Source organism: Pseudochaenichthys georgianus, chromosome 1, assembly GCF_902827115.2.
Source record: "Pseudochaenichthys georgianus chromosome 1, fPseGeo1.2, whole genome shotgun sequence".
In the NCBI taxonomy this organism is placed as follows: domain Eukaryota; kingdom Metazoa; phylum Chordata; class Actinopteri; order Perciformes; family Channichthyidae; genus Pseudochaenichthys; species Pseudochaenichthys georgianus.
In genome coordinates, this window is record NC_047503.1 from 32,258,819 (window position 1) to 32,277,080 (window position 18,262).

Genomic DNA, 18,262 nt, shown 5'->3' on the forward strand with positions numbered 1-18,262 from the left:
AAAACTCCCTGTCTGAAGAGCGAGACGACTTGAAAAAAATCAACCTTGGTAAGTATTGAGATTCAATAATCAGGGGTTTGATCTGAAGGTGTAAATAATACTTATTCACTTCTAAATATCACATAAGGTAACAACATATTATTTGTTAGTAATCTGAGGCTTTTATCCCAAGCAACATACAATGCTAGGTGAAATAAACCATAAAGATACAAACTCAGAACATCAGGAAACAGGCGGGGCTAGTCAGTTAGCATGCTAATTTCCGTAGATATTCCTGCAACACAACACACAGAGGTCTTTGAACCACGTCAACACTTTAGGCTATTCACATTCTGCTGATAATGTTAGTTCTCTTTTTTTATGTTTTAATTATAAATTCTATCTTATCTTACACATTAGGGCGCATTCACACCAGCCTTTTAGGGTGCGTTCACACATGCCTTGTATAGGCAAACTCTGGGGAAGAGCCGGGACGCCAATACGGAAGTGGCACACACTGTAGTTCATCTAGTGGCCAGTATGAGCAGGCTGCAGAAGGGAGAAATTTCCATAGACCCCATGTTAAAATGCCCAACTTTACAGCAGAAATAAACATGTTTACATCGTGGTTCAAAAAACCATATTCTCTGTGATTCCCCCTTCATGACTACTGTGTGGGGGTTGAATTTTTTCTCAACTCATCTGTTTAATTAATATTAAGCCTTAAAGCTTTTGCATAAATTAGGGCATGGTCACTTTGATGGACACGTACCTGCCTCACTGTCAGCAAACAGCAACTTGTCCACTCTTTTAGGCTACAACCATAGAGGCTACAACGTTAGTTAGTTGTAGTTACTGTACTTGACCCTTTAGCCGTGTTCGTGGTGATTGTGCCTTTTAGGGAATATTGTTACAAATATCAGACAATTAAAATGTTGTGCTGTGCGCTTGAATGTACTAACAGAACTTCCAAGAAGTCTAAAATTATAATAGTATACATGTTAACCCCGTTCACAGGTGTTTGTGTGCTTGGTAGCTTAGCTTGCTACTTATTAGCCAGCTAAGGACCAGAGTTGGGTGTAACGCGTTACAAAGTAATAATATTACTTTAGTCGGTAACGGAGTAGTGTAACACGCTACTTTTATAATTCAGTAATCACACTACAGTTACTAACATTGTCCCGACACGCGTTACTTCGTTACTTACTCAAATCAGTCATAATCAAACCTCAACAAACACCTGTAAAGAACACATGATAAGGTGAAGCTAACACACAGCTATTTGTTGTTTGTTTATATCTGTTCTTCTTCTCTGTTTTCCGGTTGTTGCCTGTTTTGAATGACGAATACACACTACCGCCGCCTGCTGGTAAGGAGAGTTATTGCCACTCACGCATGCGCAGTTCGTACGTGCTCGGCTGAAGTCTTTGCGGTGTCTGGTTCCAGTGCAACACATGGCCAACACGCAGGAGAACACGCCGACGCAACAGCGTGAGCAGAGATAGACTGCGCAAAATATACAGATAGCAGGAGACAGAGGACAGCCATGGTCAGATAGCAGGGGCGGATCTAGACACATATTCATGGGGTGGCAAGAGGGTGGCAGGAGATTTTGAGGGGTGGCAACCCCTGACAGAAGTATATGCTGATTTAAATCGCAATCATATCAATCAATTAGGGTACGTAAATGTTTGTGAACCGTTACACCCCTACAATCAATTTTAACTTGGAAACCACAATATTAATATTTTAAATCAATCACATAGGTGATATTATTGTGGCACATCAGTAAAGCCTTACATATAAGGTGGCAGACGTAATTTAATGAATTTTAACTGAACAATAACTGAATGAGTTTGTCTCACTCTTAGACCAGCAGGGGTACCAAATCTATGCAGACTGCTGCAATAAGTACATTAATTAACTGTCTCATCGATGTTTGTCTGAATTAATATGATACTATTAACAATCATATTATTCCTATCAGCTGTCAATCACTGTTAATAAATATTAATAATAATAGATTTAATTTGTTAGCGTTTTTACAGGTGCTCAAAGACGCTTTACAGATATAGTGAAGAACTGTTATGATTCACATATTCATTTATTATTGAATAAACTATATTTTTTGGAGGAGTTAATGATGAATGTTCATCAAGATGCTTGCTCACCCTCCTTCAAATTTGAAAAACAAGTAATTATATCATTATTGATATACAGTTACAACCTTGACTTTACATGAGAAAGAACAAACATTAAAGAAGTGACTAACTGCATCAGTTAGGGTTAAAAAACGTGTATTCAGCTAAAACATAAACATCCCTGCAGTTATTATCCAGTGGAAGGTCCTTACCTACTGGCCTAGTTAAATCAAAGTGGTTACTTTCTGTTGGCTGGGCAGTGTAGTTTTACACACCGTCTGATTTTACTTTCTCAGGACTTAAAACTGTTTTTTTGGGGGCAGACCCCCTCAAAGAAAAAAAATATATACACGCATTCAAGGTCATCATCTTAACAATTTGTTATTCTCATCGAGTCATCCGTGAGCAGAGCATCACGTTGACGTGTCTATTACAGCTGAATGCAGCGATTACTATTTTGTTCAGCAAAACGCCTCACAAACTTATTAAGATCAACAGCTGTAGTGCGTTTTGATTCAATGCTGAGTACAGCCAAACTGACATTCTCTTCTCTGTCAGTGTAGACCGCAACTACCTCATTCCTTCAGTGCTTGGGTCCGAACGAAAGGCTTCTCGTTTTGCGCCGTTCCCCCGTTCAAGTGAATTCCCCACCAATCATATTTCCACTCTCGCGCCAGGACCGGGGGAGGGGTTACATGACGTGCATCTTGTGGTGCATTCACTTGCACTCGGACATTAGAGACTTTCTCTCATAAATGTCCGATGAGCCACAACTTTTCTTTCAAAACAAAGATGCCAACTGGGGTGGCAGCTGGGGTGGCAAGGCTATTGTTTAGGGTGGCAGTTGCCACCCCATGCCACCCCGGTAGATCCGCCCCTGTCAGATAGGAAAACATTCAGGATCTGGATCAGTCTTATGCGACAATGGAAACTGAACTAAAGAGAACATTTGAAACTTTAGCAGTCTGCGTGATCTGCCTGTAGGGAGGGGCGGGCCGGCCCTGCGAGTAAAGTAACGAGTAAAGTAACGAGTAAAGTAACGAGTAAAGTAACGAGTAAAGTAACGAGTTACTTTATGTAGAGAGTAACGAAGTAGTGTAATATATTACTTTTTTTTTTTAAAAGTAATATGTAATATGTAATATATTACTTTTTTTAGTAACGACCCCATCTCTGCTAAGGACGTAACCCTTTATACATACATATACATTTTAGTTTATGATTCAGAATTGGGTAAGACTTTTATAGTCTATGGCTATGACGCCCATAATGCTAAACGGGAGCAAATGTTAATAGGGGACCCAATTATCCCAGTGGTGGCCGCCGGAGCTAACGGAGCCGCAGGGGGCTAGCTCCAGCCGGCGTCCCGGAGCTAGCCCACTGCGGCTCCGTTAGGTCCGGGCGGGTGGAGTCAGTCTTTTCTCAACGTGTGAATGACAAACATTAAGAATAACAAAATATAGCTAATTCTCTTGCAGATTGTCTCATTTGATTATGAATGTAACGTTTATATAGGGGAACTACACTGTTAGCAGTAACTTGGTATGCATGTATTTCAAGTTAGTTTAGCTTCTTAGCCTGAGCTAGCTCTGTTTACTTCCAGTTCGGAGGCAGCAGGATTAGACTCTGACGTCACAGTCGAGCCATTAGTGACCGACTCCGCCTACTAAGGGCTTCTCGGCAACTCTGCAGAATCCTATGGGTGACGTCACGGACACTATGTCCATTTATATATACAGTCTATGGTTTAGCCGCTTGGTGCGGTTAATTTGGGTCGGTGTGAACCATAGGTGTGAACATAGTCCGAGACCTCTGAAGTGAACTAAACAACCGGACTCTGGTCCACTAAAATAGGTGGTCTCGGAACGCTTGCTTGCGAACTCTGGAACGGTTCATTGCTGGTGTGAACGCAGTCCGCACCAAAACATAGGAAGCGTAGTATGTACGTGTCACAAGAACGCGGATGTCTTCAAAAATCTTTAGCAAAAGAGTCTTTAAAGACATCCGCGGTTGTTTAGTTAAAGAGTGAAGCAGAATTAAGCGTTGAACAGTGTCGTGTAAAGCAAAAATGCTCCGTCAACTACATAAAATTAAGAACACCTGTCGTCGGTGAAACGCCCCTCCTTACTGCAGAACGTCTCATTATATGTGTTATAATGTTTTTTAATGGCCGTTGTCTGATTATATAATCATATGCGCGGGCCACTAGTGTCTGTTGATCTCCAGATTAACAGCAGCATGAGAATAACCTGCCGTAAATGCCGATGCTCCATGGCCGAGGCTCCGGTAGAAATTGCCGGGATTTGCGTTTTACCCCCTTAATGTCTACCAATGGTTGAACAGCATTTCCGGGCACATGCCTTGTGTTTAAAGTTTATAGTCCGTTTGAGTTTTGCCCTGTGAACGCAAACTGAACCTTCTGAAAAATGAAACAATGTAACAAACTGTCGTCTGGTGCGCACCAGAGAGCGGACTATTAGGTGTGAATGCACGAGGAAATGAAACAGATGTTGTTGAAAACGCCTGGGCCCTTTGTTTTGTGGCTGTAAGAGGGAACACAATACTTTTTTTACTTCACAAATAATCTTAACTAAACTAAACATACCATATTACCACAATACACTTATCTCCATTCACTAGGACTGTCTAGCAGGAAAGAATTCCCTGAAACATGATATGGTGTTAGACTATGGAGTCAGATTTGGGTCAATATTCTAGCGCGTAAAACAAGCTACTCACGAGCGGAAAATGTGCTTTTACACGCGCATAAAATGACCCTCGCGCGCAGATTAAACCCCCGCGAGCGGCTCTGCGCCCGCGAGCGGCTCTGCGCCCGTGAGCGGCTCTGCGCCCGCGAGCGGCTCTTATGGAACGCCCTTTGCGTCACAATTCGCGCGTTTATTCGCGCGTAGTTTCGCGCGGATTAACGGGGAGGTCCGTTTTATAAACGGGGAGGTCCGTTTAAGTTCAAAGTCTCAGTAACCAATCAGTGAAGAGCAAAACCAGACCAAAGCAATCTGTAGATGAAAGTTCCTGACATTGTGAGGCTGGAAATTGTACGTTATTCCAGCTTCAGGGGACTATGTATTAATTTGGCTTTTCAATATAATAAATATATCAATCAATATAACCTGCCTTCATTGTCTTTTAAAATAAAATCGCCTTACCTTATTTTACTGAAGTGAAGGGTATTTGTCTCCTTAAATCACCTTTTAAATGTACTTCTTATAACATGGCATGGTGTAACCGGGTGTAACATATCAAAATGGTGAGTCTCTGGTCTTGCTAGAAATGCAATGTCACTCACCTTAGAGCACTGTCTTATGAGATACTTAGCTTAGAAATCAGATTTTTGGAATACTTAAAGACTTGTGAAAACACAGATGTACTCATGTCATCCATTTTTTTTGGTGTTTCAGATTTGGTTTACCAACGTTTTTGGTTCACAAAAGTAGTGAAATATATGAATTACACTATAGGCCTATATAAATGTGTTGTTCATGTCTAAAATGAAAATGTGTAAATTAGAATTTGGAGTAAAATAGTTCTATCACTCTACTTTCATCACAGAAAAGTTACATCAGGACTGATTCATGACTTCATATTCCATACTGAGGTTCATGTAATGTGTACAAATACAAATTGAGCATTACAACTTTTTTTTTTCAACCAACTATTTATGTTAACATAGGTAAACTGTAAAATCTCAATATTTACAATACAGGGTTCATACACTTTTCACCAATGATTTTAAATGACTCTTTCATGTGGCCAGCATGCGCTGCCTCGCCCATATTCTAAATATCGAATATGTTACAACACAGTTTGCATTTAGTACGTCTTGGGTCAATGTCTTTTGATAACCACAATTGGTACTTATTCTTTAGAAGCCATACATTGTTGAAACTGCACTTCCCTGGCATCTTTATATCAAATATTAGCTCCTGTAGACTAGAGGGCGTGATTGTAAACATCTCTCACCAGCGAAATACTACCACAGTTGCCATTTTACGTTTCATTATACGATACAGTATTTATTATCATTATAGTATTACTATTTCGGCGATTAGATAACATATAAATTATATTTGATGCAACTTTATTTATATTACCATGACTTTTCCAAAACATTAAAGAAAATATTGCATTCCATGACTTTTCCAGGTTTTTAATGACCGTACGAATCCTGACAATATCAGAACTTTCTCACCAATATCATTATAAATGTAAAGACAGGGGGAGCAGTGCCATGGTCTTTGTCTGTCTTCCAAGACAGTGGGTCTGGCTGCTGTATAGGTGATGGTGCATGTGCTGCTGGTGGCTGTGTCGGCGGGAGGGAGGTGTGCTAGGCGAGACTTCTTTGCTGGCTGGATTGATCGTGATGGCTGTGGTGGAGGCCTTTGTACCGAGGTGTATCTTAATCTTGTGGCAGGCACAGATGGAGGTGGAGGCTGCTGTAGTGATGCTGGTCCTCTGGTCCTTGGTGTGATGGCTGTGGTGAAGGCCCTTGAGCCACGGTAGATCTTGACCTGGGTGCAGGCACAGATGGAGGTTCTTGCTGCTAGGCGCAGGCAGCTGTGAAATCGGAAAGAAATATAGGACAATAATTACTACCAAGTGGAATGTTCTCCCCTCTCTCTCTCTCTCTCTCTATTTAACTATGTTACACCCACACAATGAAAGTACACTATTACTGTAATATTTACCTATCATCAATGGATCCTTGTTGTTGTTGTTGCTGTATTCTCCAGGTTCTGATGCTCCATCTCCACTGCTGCTAGTGCTACAAGTCCGCTGTGCAGAGCTGCATATTGCATTCCATGACTTTTCCAGGTTTTTAATGACTGTACGAACCCTGACAATATCAGAACTTTCTCAACCAACTATTCATTATAAATGTAAAGACAGGGTCTTTGTCTGTCTTCCAAGACAGTGGGTCTGGCTGCTGTGTAGGTGGGGGTGATGGTGCATGGCAGGGCTCGAGCATAAGGACGTCCCGTCGTAGAAAAATAGTGTCGGGGGAGGATACAAAATAATTTTGGGACGAATTTGGGACGAGTTAAAATAAAAATACCCTACTAACTACTACAAACGGTGATGAAAATGAAACCGACTGCACGTTTTTGTGTAGCACACAGTTATTAAACCTCCTTGTCAACATAAACACCATGATAAACACACACGCACAAACATTCAGAAACCCTCGAAATACACACATGTAGCTACAGCTGGCTGTGCCCGCAAATGTGCGGGTCTAGCCATGTTCTGTTCGCGGGTTGATGGTGATGTACAATGGCATCCCGTGGAGGAATTCTGAAATGTTTTACCGTTACATCACAAAACGCACAGCAGAACCCAGACCCTGGAGCGCCGGCCTCTTTATTTACTTACTCCTCTTCATCCCCTATGGGTGATAAGGCTGAGAAGAGAACCCCTCCATCGTATTTAGTCCTTAGCAATATGCTGCCTCTCCCCACTGTAGGGATGAGGTACCGAGCCCCGGTATTAAACGGGCCGGAATTATTAAAGACAGTGGTAACGTTAAGCCTCCGACGTTATCTGACTTTTTATCGGTACTGGAGACATTTAAAAAAATATAGTCATATGTATTATTGCTACATACACATTATATCGCAGTTTTTAGTTTCACCAACCTCCGTTTTCTAATATGCAATAAGACTACAACATGCGTCTATGATGTATTTGAGCTTTCCAATCCAGCCGAGATCTCTCTCTCCCCGTCTGGGTGCGAGGGGGCGGGCCGTTAGTAAGGTCTCCCTGACTGTGTTACAGACTCTCATCCTGGTTAGTGGTTACTCTGGGTTCTGTCTTCAGGGACAGTGTTGAATTTTTTTGTAAATTGGATGAGTTAATTTCTCCTTTGTGTGTTGTTTAAATATATTTGGCCTTTGTTTATGTGATTGAATGATTTACTCAAATAAAAGGTTGATGAATTATCATCTAATGATTTGTATGATGTTTTATTTATGTTAAAGGTCACTTTGAATTATTTTAATTAATGATAATGTAGAAAAACTAACATTTTAAATTCGGGACGGTCCACATTAATTTCGGGACGGCTTATATTGTATTTCGGGACGGTTCTGGGGAGGATGGGGAAAAAAGTTAGTCGAGAGCCCTGGTACATGGGCTGCTGGTGGCTGTGTCGGCGGGAGGGAGGTGTGCTAGGCGAGGACTTCTTTGCTGGCTGGGTTGATCGGATGGCTGTGGTGGAGGCCCTGTACCGAGGTGTATCTTAATCTTGTGGCAGGCACAGATGGAGGCTGTTGTAGTGATGCTGGTGGCTCTGGGGAAGGCCCTTGAGCCACGGTAGATTCTTGACCTGGGTGCAGGCACAGGTGGAGGTTCTTGCTGCTAGGCCCAGGCAGCTGTTGAATCGTGAACGAAATATAGGACACATATTACTACTCAGTTCAGTACAAATATAAAGTTCAAGTGGAAGTATCTCAAGCCCCAAATAACAATGCACCACTCAAAATAAAATGGGGAGCAGGGCTCGCAATTAACGATGTCCCGATGCCCATACAAATTCCTACTGGGACACAAATCTATTTTGTTCTGGGACTATTTCGGGACAGTGAAAATAAAATTAAAAGTAAACTTCAAAATGGGTGTTATTTGCAAAGTCATTGGGCTGTCAAATCATAGAATGCACTCTACGTCATCCACATCTGCTGCTACTGCTGCTAGACTCACGGCCAATGCAACGCTCAGACAGTTATAAACAGAAGAAAGAAATGCTGAGGTGGTTGAATAAACAGCCCCTGTTGCAAGCCCCAATTCTGCCGACTCCCCGAAACGAAAACATCCCAAGTCCTGGTCATGATGCACCGTCTTCCATTGTGGTAAATTAGTTGTCTTAGGGCAATGTTAAGTGCTAACTAATGCTAGCAACTGAAGTGCCCTTACAATGCATACAAACGTCCTAAAATGCGGTGTCATGTTCTTTGAAGTTTGTGGAAAATGATGTGAAATACAGTTGACGCAGAATAAGAGGTGTAGCCTATCATTTTTGTATTTTCTTTGGTCAGCCAGTCAGTGAGCAGACTAGAATCTTTAGCTGCAAAAACGTAAGGCATGTATGGAGTCAGATTTTGGGTCAATATTTCTAGCGCGTAAAACAAGCTACTACGAGCTGAAAATGTGCTTTTACACGCGCATAAAATGACCCTCGCGCGCAGATTAAACCACCGCGAGCGGCTCTTGCGCCCGCGAGTGGCTCTGCGCTCGCTCGCGAGAGAAACAGCCTTCTTGCTCGCTCGCGGGAGTGTCAGCCTCGCGGAGTCTGTCTACGTGCGCGTGAAAAGTTTCTGGCACTTTGGGGCGGAGCCACTGGACTTTGATTGACAGCTGCAAGGAAACCCGGGGTTGCCCAGGTTTGATAAATGCCTGAACTACCAAGAGCCGAGGAGAGACGGCAGCAAAATCAGTTGGACGAGATTGAATGGTAAAGTTTGTCCATATGTGTATATATAATTGTTGCATTTAAGTGATATATTGGTTGTAAAAATGTATTTGCTTGATACAAAAGGGACATTCTTTATAACCAATTGCTTTATTATCACGCATTTGTAATATTTGTATGCTAGAACTTTTTGTATCTTTTGAAAATAATAGCTCACTTGTCATTCATTTTAATCCTTAATTATCCATCCAACACTGAAAAGGTGGTCCTTGTGAAGAGTCTCATCACTATATTCCCTCAGCTGAAAGTCATTTACAACAATAGTTTGCTGAAGATTAAGTTTGTTTAACCAAGGTATAAGGTTTTTTTAGGTGTGATTTTATGAATGATCTATTCTGTCAACATTTGATGAATTAGAAAAATATTAATGTTTTTAAATGTTAACAATTATTTTCTTAATGACATATTGTGCTAATGAAATCCTTGTAAATAAATGTCCAATGAATATATTCTTGCATTCAATTTTTTTTAATAAAAACCATATCCACCACCCTGGTACTTCCAGTAATCGTCATTGACACACAATGTGCATATAACACAATCAAATGTTAATTCTGGTTAAAGAAATATAACACAAAATGTGCAGAAATACACAAATGAGTGTGTTCATCTTGGTTACACATTTATGACACACAATGTGTAAATGTGCACATTGTGTGTCAGGGGCATGTAACACATTTTGTGTGTAAAATGATTTACACATAAATAAACACAACACGTGTTGTCCCTGAGCACACTCTGTAGGTGTGTTGAAATTCAACACATGTTGTGTCATATTTGACACATCCCTTCTAAGAGTGTACAGCAGACAGTAGCTAGCAATTTTCGACAGATACAGCCCACTCAAAAATATATTGTTTTATATAAAATAAAATTATATATGCAATTTTCGACAGATACAGCCCACTCAAAAATATATTGTTTTATATAAAATAAATTTGTATATATATATATATATATATTAGCTGTACACTTGACGAATATAATAGTTTTTTATGGACAATTTTACCATTTAATCTCGTCCAACTGATTTTGCTGCCGTCACTCCTCGGCTCTTGGTAGTGGCAGGCATTTATCAAACCTGGCAACTCCGGGTTTCCTGAGATGGGTCTGTCTGCAGACCGCAGCAAGGAGGCGTTTCCTATAGGGGCGTTTCCTATAGGGGTGTTTCCTAACTTTTTTTATCCAGCTGCTTTTATAAATCCTCGCAGAAGAAGTCATTGTTCTAGTGATGGGAATTCCGGCTCTTCTTGCTGAGCCGGATCATTTGGCTCACCAAGAAGAGCCGGCTCTTTTGGCTCCCAAAGGGCTCTTCAGTTTACCACATATTATACCTTTTAATTAAATCAAATGTAGCGCTGTTTTAACTAATGATTTATATGTGTACACATATATCACTTAAATTATTCAAGACATCCTTTGTACTAAAGTATTCAAAAGTAAAAATTACATGTTTAATATAAATTATTTGCTGTGGCCAATTGTTTTCATTGCATTTACAGACCCGTGTAACTCTCTGATACCACCCAATGAATGCATTGACTTGCTTGTAGAACCACGCTACACAAACAAATGGCAACACCTATAAAAACTATTTAAAAAAAGGGGCTACTGTATCAACCTATATAAAGTATATAAATATAGTTTTTCTCCCTGCAGGAGAGGGGAGCGTGCTTTGAGATCAACTCAGCGGTCCAGACATAGACATCATAGCTACGGCGACATATATTCAGTTGCCAGTTACTTTTGGCATTAGGGCAGGGATATCTTTCAAGGTTTGACATAATGAATTGTGCTACTTGTAAAGCAAGCAACGATGTTTTCAAATCTGTAATCAAAAAGCTCCTCAAAAACACTATAGAAGCAGTTCCTGCCGTTGTTACGTTAGTTCAAACAGTAACAACGGACTACTTTTCTTAGCGGATGCATGTCAATTTAAATCAATACAAAAAACTATTTTTTAAATCAATAAAATCTTTTTCTAAATCCATAAAAGCATTTCAATTATTATTAGGAGTCATGTCGTTACTTTGTTGAGAATGTGGCCATGTGTAATAAGCGGGATAATGTCCACATTGCACATTGCATAATGTGCCTTCATGCCGATCTAGATCCCTCCGCAAAAACAAAACAAAAAACGTCTCGTTCGCGGGCGAGAGCCGGCTCCCGTCGTTCACTATAGGAAACGCCCCTATAGGAAACGCCCCTATAGGAAACGCCTCCTTGCTGCGCTCTGCAGACAGACTCTATTGGGTTTCCTTGCAGCTGTCAATCAAAGTCTAGTGGCTCCGCCCCAAAGTGCCAGAAACTTTTCACGCGCGCGTAGACAGACTCCGCGAGGCTGACACTCCCGCGAGCAAGCAAGAGGGCTGTCTCTCTCGCGAGCGAGCGCAGAGCCGCTCGTGGGGGTTTAATCTGCGCGCGAGGGTCATTTTATGCGCGTGTAAAAGCACATTTTCCGCTCGTGAGTAGTTTGTTTTACGCGCGAGAATATTGACCCAAATCTGACTCCATACTAGACTAACAAAAGGAAACAAAGACCCATACATTATCATTGATAGATTAACATAATAGACATTGGGAAATCTGTTTTAGATCTGGAGGCCAGTGGCAAAAACCTGACTGAGGAGAGAGATGAGCTGAAGAGAGCTGTGAAGGACTATGGTAGGTATATTGATAAATAAAATTGTTAAATTGAAAAAGACACTTGAGCTTTGGACTCCTGTATTTTCTACAAGCTGCTCTCTATATTTCCCTCTGTTTTGCTCTTTTAAAATCTTCTTAATTTGTGCTCCACACTTCTGGTGTAAATGGTTAACACCCAGGTTTGAGTATCAAACTGTAGTTGCCCTGATTGCTTTTGAGAAACGTATCCCTGTACATCGGGGTGTACATACAATAGGGTCAGAAATACAAAATAAAATGTTTAATATATGACTCAGGTAAAGGAATTAAACAATTTACCTTTTCAAAGTTTGCACTTGCTTCTTTTCTTTTTCTTTACTGAACTATAATTTGTGCTTTATTTTCAACAAAGCCAGCTCAGACATTTAGTTTTTACACTGAATCATATGTTTATTTGGACACATAATCACATTTTGTTGGTAACCTCTTCAATAAAATTGAAGTTTCAGAGCAAAACTCCCTGACTGAAGAGCGAGACAACTTGAAGAGAATCAACCTTGGTAAGTATTGAGATGAAAGATAAGATAAGACTTTATTTATCCCGAAGGAAATTGTTGTGCCAGAGTTACAAAAATACAATAAACACAGCAGCATAATAGTAAAACTGTACACTTAAAAGTGCAGTAAAAAGAGCAATTAAATATCTACAGGAAACATGAAACATAGACGGTCGCATAATTAATGTGATTATTACCAGTATTTAGTAGTGCAAAAACTACTGCAATAATCAGGGGTTTGATCTGATTATCATATTAGGTAACACAATATTATTTAATTTATCTGAGGCTTTTATCCAAAGCAATAAATATATAAGCAATAAACCATAAAGATACAAACTCAGAAGATCAATAAACATGCATGCTGAACGACGTGCAGCGGCTAGTAGGGGTGTTGAAAATAATCGTTTCTACGATGCATTGCGATGCGGACGTGGACGATTCGGTCTCGATGCAGTGACGGAAGATAATCGGTTATAGAGTAGTAACGTTGCTTCCTGATTTTCCGGCCGCGGCTTTACTATAACGTTTTTTCTGTCACTTTAATATCAAATCGGTCGGTGACGCAGAGATCAGGGAACATACGTGACAGCGGCACAGCAACACCGAACACGGAGCAGTCTGCTTTATCCACCAACACAAGAACACCAGTCCAGAATCCACAGCAGAAGGACCCGCTCTGAATCACTCCGTGTTGCTGCGGCTCAGAGACACAGACAGGGATTTATGTTTTTCAAAAATAATCGCGTTACAATCATGTCAGGTTTTTGGTGGATTTAATTAAGTCTTGGATTACAGAGTATGAATGTCCTCTAGCAATTTTCAGACGATATATACGTGTGTAAAGTTTGTGAAGGCAGGAGGAAAAAAGCTTCCGCGATCACCGTCTCCTCTCCGTTCCTCCAAGCCCCGCCCCCTCCCTGAAAATAATGAGTGACATGCTGATAGTGACCCGATAGAAACTTTATTATTCACTTAATCACTGAGATATAATGAAGCTAATTTTATCTTTCATTCATTGGATTTATGTAACAGTAAAACAGAGAATGTAAGTGTGCACCCACATGCAGTATTTTAGTTTGTATATGCTGTTGTAAATACTCCTGTTGTCTGCTGTGTTCAGACTCACGTCCTGTGTGTGATGCCTCATTCAGGACATTCAGTGTCCTTTCTTAACAGAAGGCCGTGGCTAGAAGCTGCAGCTAGACTGCAGAAGCATTAGCTTTTTGTTTTTGAGGATGGAACAACTTCACACACGGAGGCTAGACCTATACAATTCATTTATTTTGGTTTATAAATGAATGTCAAGACATTTATGTTATTGATTTCTGAAGCACTTTCTAAATAATAAAAAGAGAGTTCATATGTATTGACTGCATGTATGCATTGATGAAAAATAAGCCATGTGCAGTAATCTAGAAAATTGAGGATGCAACGCATTGGTATGAATCGAGATGCACCGAGATGCACCGGGATGCACCGGGATATCGAACCGAATCGAATCGTTGACAGGATAATCGTAATCGAATCGAATCGTGAGACCAGTGAAGATGCACAGCCCTAGCGGCTAGTCAGTTAGCATGCTTATCTCTGCAAAACAACACATAGATGTTTTTGAAGTAACGTCAACATCGTAAGCTCTTCACATTCTGTTGATAATGATAGTTCATTTTTTTTACGTTTTAAATTTAAATGACTCATCTTACACCTTTAAACAGAGCATATGATACAGCTGTTGTTGATAATGGTGATCACAATATTTATTTTCTTCACAAATATTCGTAACTGAACCTAATCCTGTATAACTGATATGGTTCTGTTGAAAATAATGACAGCCTCTCCATTCAACAGGACAGTTTAGCAGAATGAATTTCCTGAAAACATGATATGGTGTTGGTTAAGAAAAGGAAACATGGATCCATACATTAGTATTGATAGATTAACATAATATACAATGGGAATTCTGTTTTAGATCTGGAGGCAAAATTGAAAATGACAGTTTCACAGCAAAACTCCCTGACTGAGGAGAGAGACAAGTTGAAGAGAATCAACCTCAGTAAGTATTAAGATGAAACTACTAACACTAACCTGGCTAAGGAAAGAGACGATCTGAAGAAAGGTCTGACAGCCTTGGGTAAGTATGATAATGAAATCAATTGTTCAGCCTGTGGGCCTTTATATCAAACATTCAGATTTGGAATACGGTAGATACCACCTTGGTACTTTACTTAGTAGATTAAGCATCTGGTAATGTTGGTATTACGGTTTTATCGTTCTTTCTGTTTTCCACTATTCTTATCAAGGATGGATGGTCTTCAGCGGTAGTCTCTATACAGTTTCTTCTATCCAGAAAAACTGGCAAGAGAGTAGGGATGACTGTATTCAAAAAGGGGCAGATCTGGTCACTATCAACAGCCAAGAAGAACAGGTGTGTGTGTGCGCGCGTGTGTGTGAGAGAGTGTGTGTGCGTGTGCGTGTGTGTGTGTGTGTGTGAGTGTGTGTGTGTGAGTGTGTGTGTGTGTGTGTGTGGTGTGTGTGTGTGTGTGTGTGTGTGTGTGTGTGTGTGTGTGTGTGTGTGTGTGTTGTGTGTGTGTGTGTGTGTGTGTGTGTGTGTGTGTGTGTGTGTGGTGTGTGTGTGTGTGTGTGTGTGTGTGTGTGTGTGTGTGTGTGTGTGTGTAAAAACTAAGGCCGTCAAGGGTGGGTGAATTATTCAGGTCCGACTGACACAAAAGTCAATGAAGTGGAGACTAATTAGAAGCAGGTAATTTATGTTGTTGACCGTTTGTGTATCTCTTTAGAATTTCCTAAACCAATTTGACAAGACAATGTGGCTTGGTCTGACTGATTTGGAGACTGAGGGGACCTGGAAATGGGTTGATGGGACTCCAATGACGGAGAGGTTTACATATTTCATTTCAAATTTCAAATTCAAATGAAATTACTGCCTTGTGCTTTCTGGTTTGTGTTCTCCGATTAAAAGCATATCTGTTTTTTTTCATTTCAGGTATTGGGGTCCAGGAGAGCCTAACGGTAGAACATCTGAAAACTGTGGGCATATAAAGCAGTTTAATGTGGGAAAACGCTGGAATGATGGAAACTGTAACACTAAAACCTTCTGGACCTGTGAAAAGAAAGTCAGTCCATAACTCTGCACCCACCCTCACCAGGCGTTTACAAAATCTCAGGACCATAAAAGCATTATGGACACATTATTGGCAAGAGTAATCAGCATTTTCTGATTTTATATAAAAACCTGGTTGTGTTTGCAATGCAGAAAATGTAGCCTTTTAACAAAAAAAAACAGATATCTATTTTGCTTCACTGCTTTGGCTCGAAGAATAATGAAAAGATGAATATGTTTAACAAGCCTTGATTTAGTGTTAAATACATCTCTGCTGTTTGCTCATAAGTCCAGATCTCAGTAACTCTATTCTACTCTCTATTCAAGACTGTTATCAGGAGTAGGTATTTTCTAAGGAAGACTGTAATATTACCAACATGTCCTTCAACGTTTAAAGGTAGCCCTTCCTGTGACTGATGCTTTGCAGTTGCAATATAATCCAATTTATATGAGGAATACTGCTGGAAAAATGTGATGTATTTTTGCAATCACCATGAAACTAATATGTCTTAATTGTGAAAATAAACATATATTTCAAACATTCAAATATCATGTTTTGTTAGTTTCCCTGACAAAAATCCAATTTAAAAGCTTGCAAAACTAAGAGAACAGTTAGAAACTACCTGTTTATAATGTATTAGGTATTTCATGCTGTAGTTATAAGGCAACTGTGCATCGTGACACTGTCTCCTCTGCTGTGACTTATATATGTTATCTTCTTTCAAGCAGACATTTCTCAAACACTTCACTTCCTTTTACTGTTTCAATAATTATCTATTCCTTTTTTTCAAACTCTGACCATATTCAGCAGAAGCTGTGAAGAAAATAAGAATTGAAAGTGAAAAAATAAATCAGAGAAAAACATTTGAAGTTACCTCGGTTCCTGTTTTATGTTAAAATAACCAAGTCTTCATTTTGGTTACATCTGTTGACATGACAGTCACACTTTCATGGTATTTTATTTAAACATATCAGTACTTATTGTTTGCCAGCACCTTGTTTAGAAAGCCAATTAGTGTTTTTGTGTTTTCAATAGCAGATCGAATTATAATTCAATATAATTCTTAACTAATAATTGTCTCATTACTCTATCACAAAAATGGGACTGAGTTGCATAATGCAAAAAAGTCAGATAGCTAATAATAAAATAAGTTAACAGTTATGGAATTATCTTTTAGACACACCAATTATGTAATTGTGTAATTTTAATTGTAGAAACCAAATTATAAATACATTGTAAAATGATATTTTTTAAACTATGTGAATTGATAATGCAGTGCTGTCGTTATAGTTTCAGAAAATGAAACAGCAGTAACAATATTGCCTAAAAAAAGAATTGCAATTTGATATATATTCCAGTAGGTAGATAGGTAGGTAGCTCATACAACAGCCAGAGATATTAGATGTTGTTGTTTTTCTGTCACGACACAAGATTTTTAGATTGCCGTCCGGATGTAAAGGACAGCGACGCAGCTTGTCAACAGGCAAGGCAGGCAACTGCTTGGGGCCCTGGACCAATAGGGGCCCCCAAAGAAGGTTGATTACATTGGTCCACAGCGACGACAAAATTAAACCCCCTTTAATTTCTTGCCATGTAGAAGACACTGCAATGATTTGTCGGGAATCCCCCTGGCCTGTCAAAAGCTTTCATAATTTCAGTAGGATCAAAAAGTAGGATCTGCACAGGTTAGAAATTGAGCATCATGAAAAGCAGCTAGTTATGATTGGAGGAGCAAAGGCAAATTACTCAAAAATGAGGAAGTAGAGGAGAATGTGAGAGAATGTTGGGTGTATGCTGAGAAAGTCATAAAATAAAGTAAGATCATAACTTAGTGCCATTTAAAGAAAACACCATCAGCACTCTGCAGAGGCCAAACTTGTTACGGTGAGTGAAGCAAGCAGGACCCAAACGCAGATAACACAGAAAAATCCTTTATTTCAAGGCTAACGTCAAAAATCAGAACACTCCCCGGTGAACACAGTCACAGACAAACGACGAACCAACAATGGCAGACAGCAAAAACAGAACTTAAATACACACAAGACTAATCAACTAAACAAGAGACAGGTGAGGAGGGAGGAGAAAACACAGGGGCAACAGGTGAATCAAGTAAGCAGGTAGGAGGGAACACACACAGGAAACCAAAGACAGATCTAAACAAGACAAAACACAACGCAGACAGAAAACCAAAGACAGATCTAAACAAGACAAAACACAACACAGACAGATCGTGACAAAACTAAAGAGATGGTTTCCCTTGAAGAAGAACATGAGCTCTCCTCGATATACGAAAACTTTGAAGATGTTTCAGCCAGGAATGCTGCATCCCGCCGCTCTGTTGAAGACTTCAAG

The 18,262-nt window shown here is 40.0% G+C and overlaps 1 protein-coding gene and 1 long non-coding RNA gene across 2 annotated transcripts in view; one reads left to right on the plus strand and one right to left on the minus strand.

The window, feature by feature from the left end:
• The first annotated feature begins 16 nt into the window (after positions 1-16).
• On the plus strand, positions 17-16,441 carry LOC117447082 (C-type lectin domain family 4 member M-like). Its single transcript, XM_034083683.2, has 7 exons — positions 17-48; positions 12,202-12,270; positions 12,735-12,791; positions 14,761-14,844; positions 15,092-15,216; positions 15,587-15,687; positions 15,793-16,441. The coding sequence occupies exons 4-7, from the start codon at positions 14,781-14,783 to the stop codon at positions 15,932-15,934; spliced, it is 432 nt and encodes a 143-aa protein (XP_033939574.2). The 5' UTR covers positions 17-48; positions 12,202-12,270; positions 12,735-12,791; positions 14,761-14,780; the 3' UTR covers positions 15,935-16,441.
• The window catches only part of LOC139433828 (uncharacterized), a 32,304-nt gene continuing 22,499 nt past the window's right edge, over positions 8,458-18,262 (minus strand). Inside the window, exon 3 of the long non-coding RNA XR_011643236.1 lies at positions 8,458-8,509. This is a non-coding gene — a long non-coding RNA (uncharacterized lncRNA). The remainder of the gene's footprint in view (positions 8,510-18,262) is intronic.

Excerpts from the sequence above, each read along its gene's own strand:
- LOC117447082 (XM_034083683.2), top strand. The coding sequence starts at position 14,781 with ATGACAGTTTCACAGCAAAACTCCCTGACTGAGGAGAGAGACAAGTTG. Across the intron at positions 14,845-15,091 it reads GTTGAAGAGAATCAACCTCA|GATGGATGGTCTTCAGCGGT; the intron begins GTAAGTATTAAG and ends ATTCTTATCAAG. Across the intron at positions 15,217-15,586 it reads TCAACAGCCAAGAAGAACAG|AATTTCCTAAACCAATTTGA; the intron begins GTGTGTGTGTGC and ends GTATCTCTTTAG.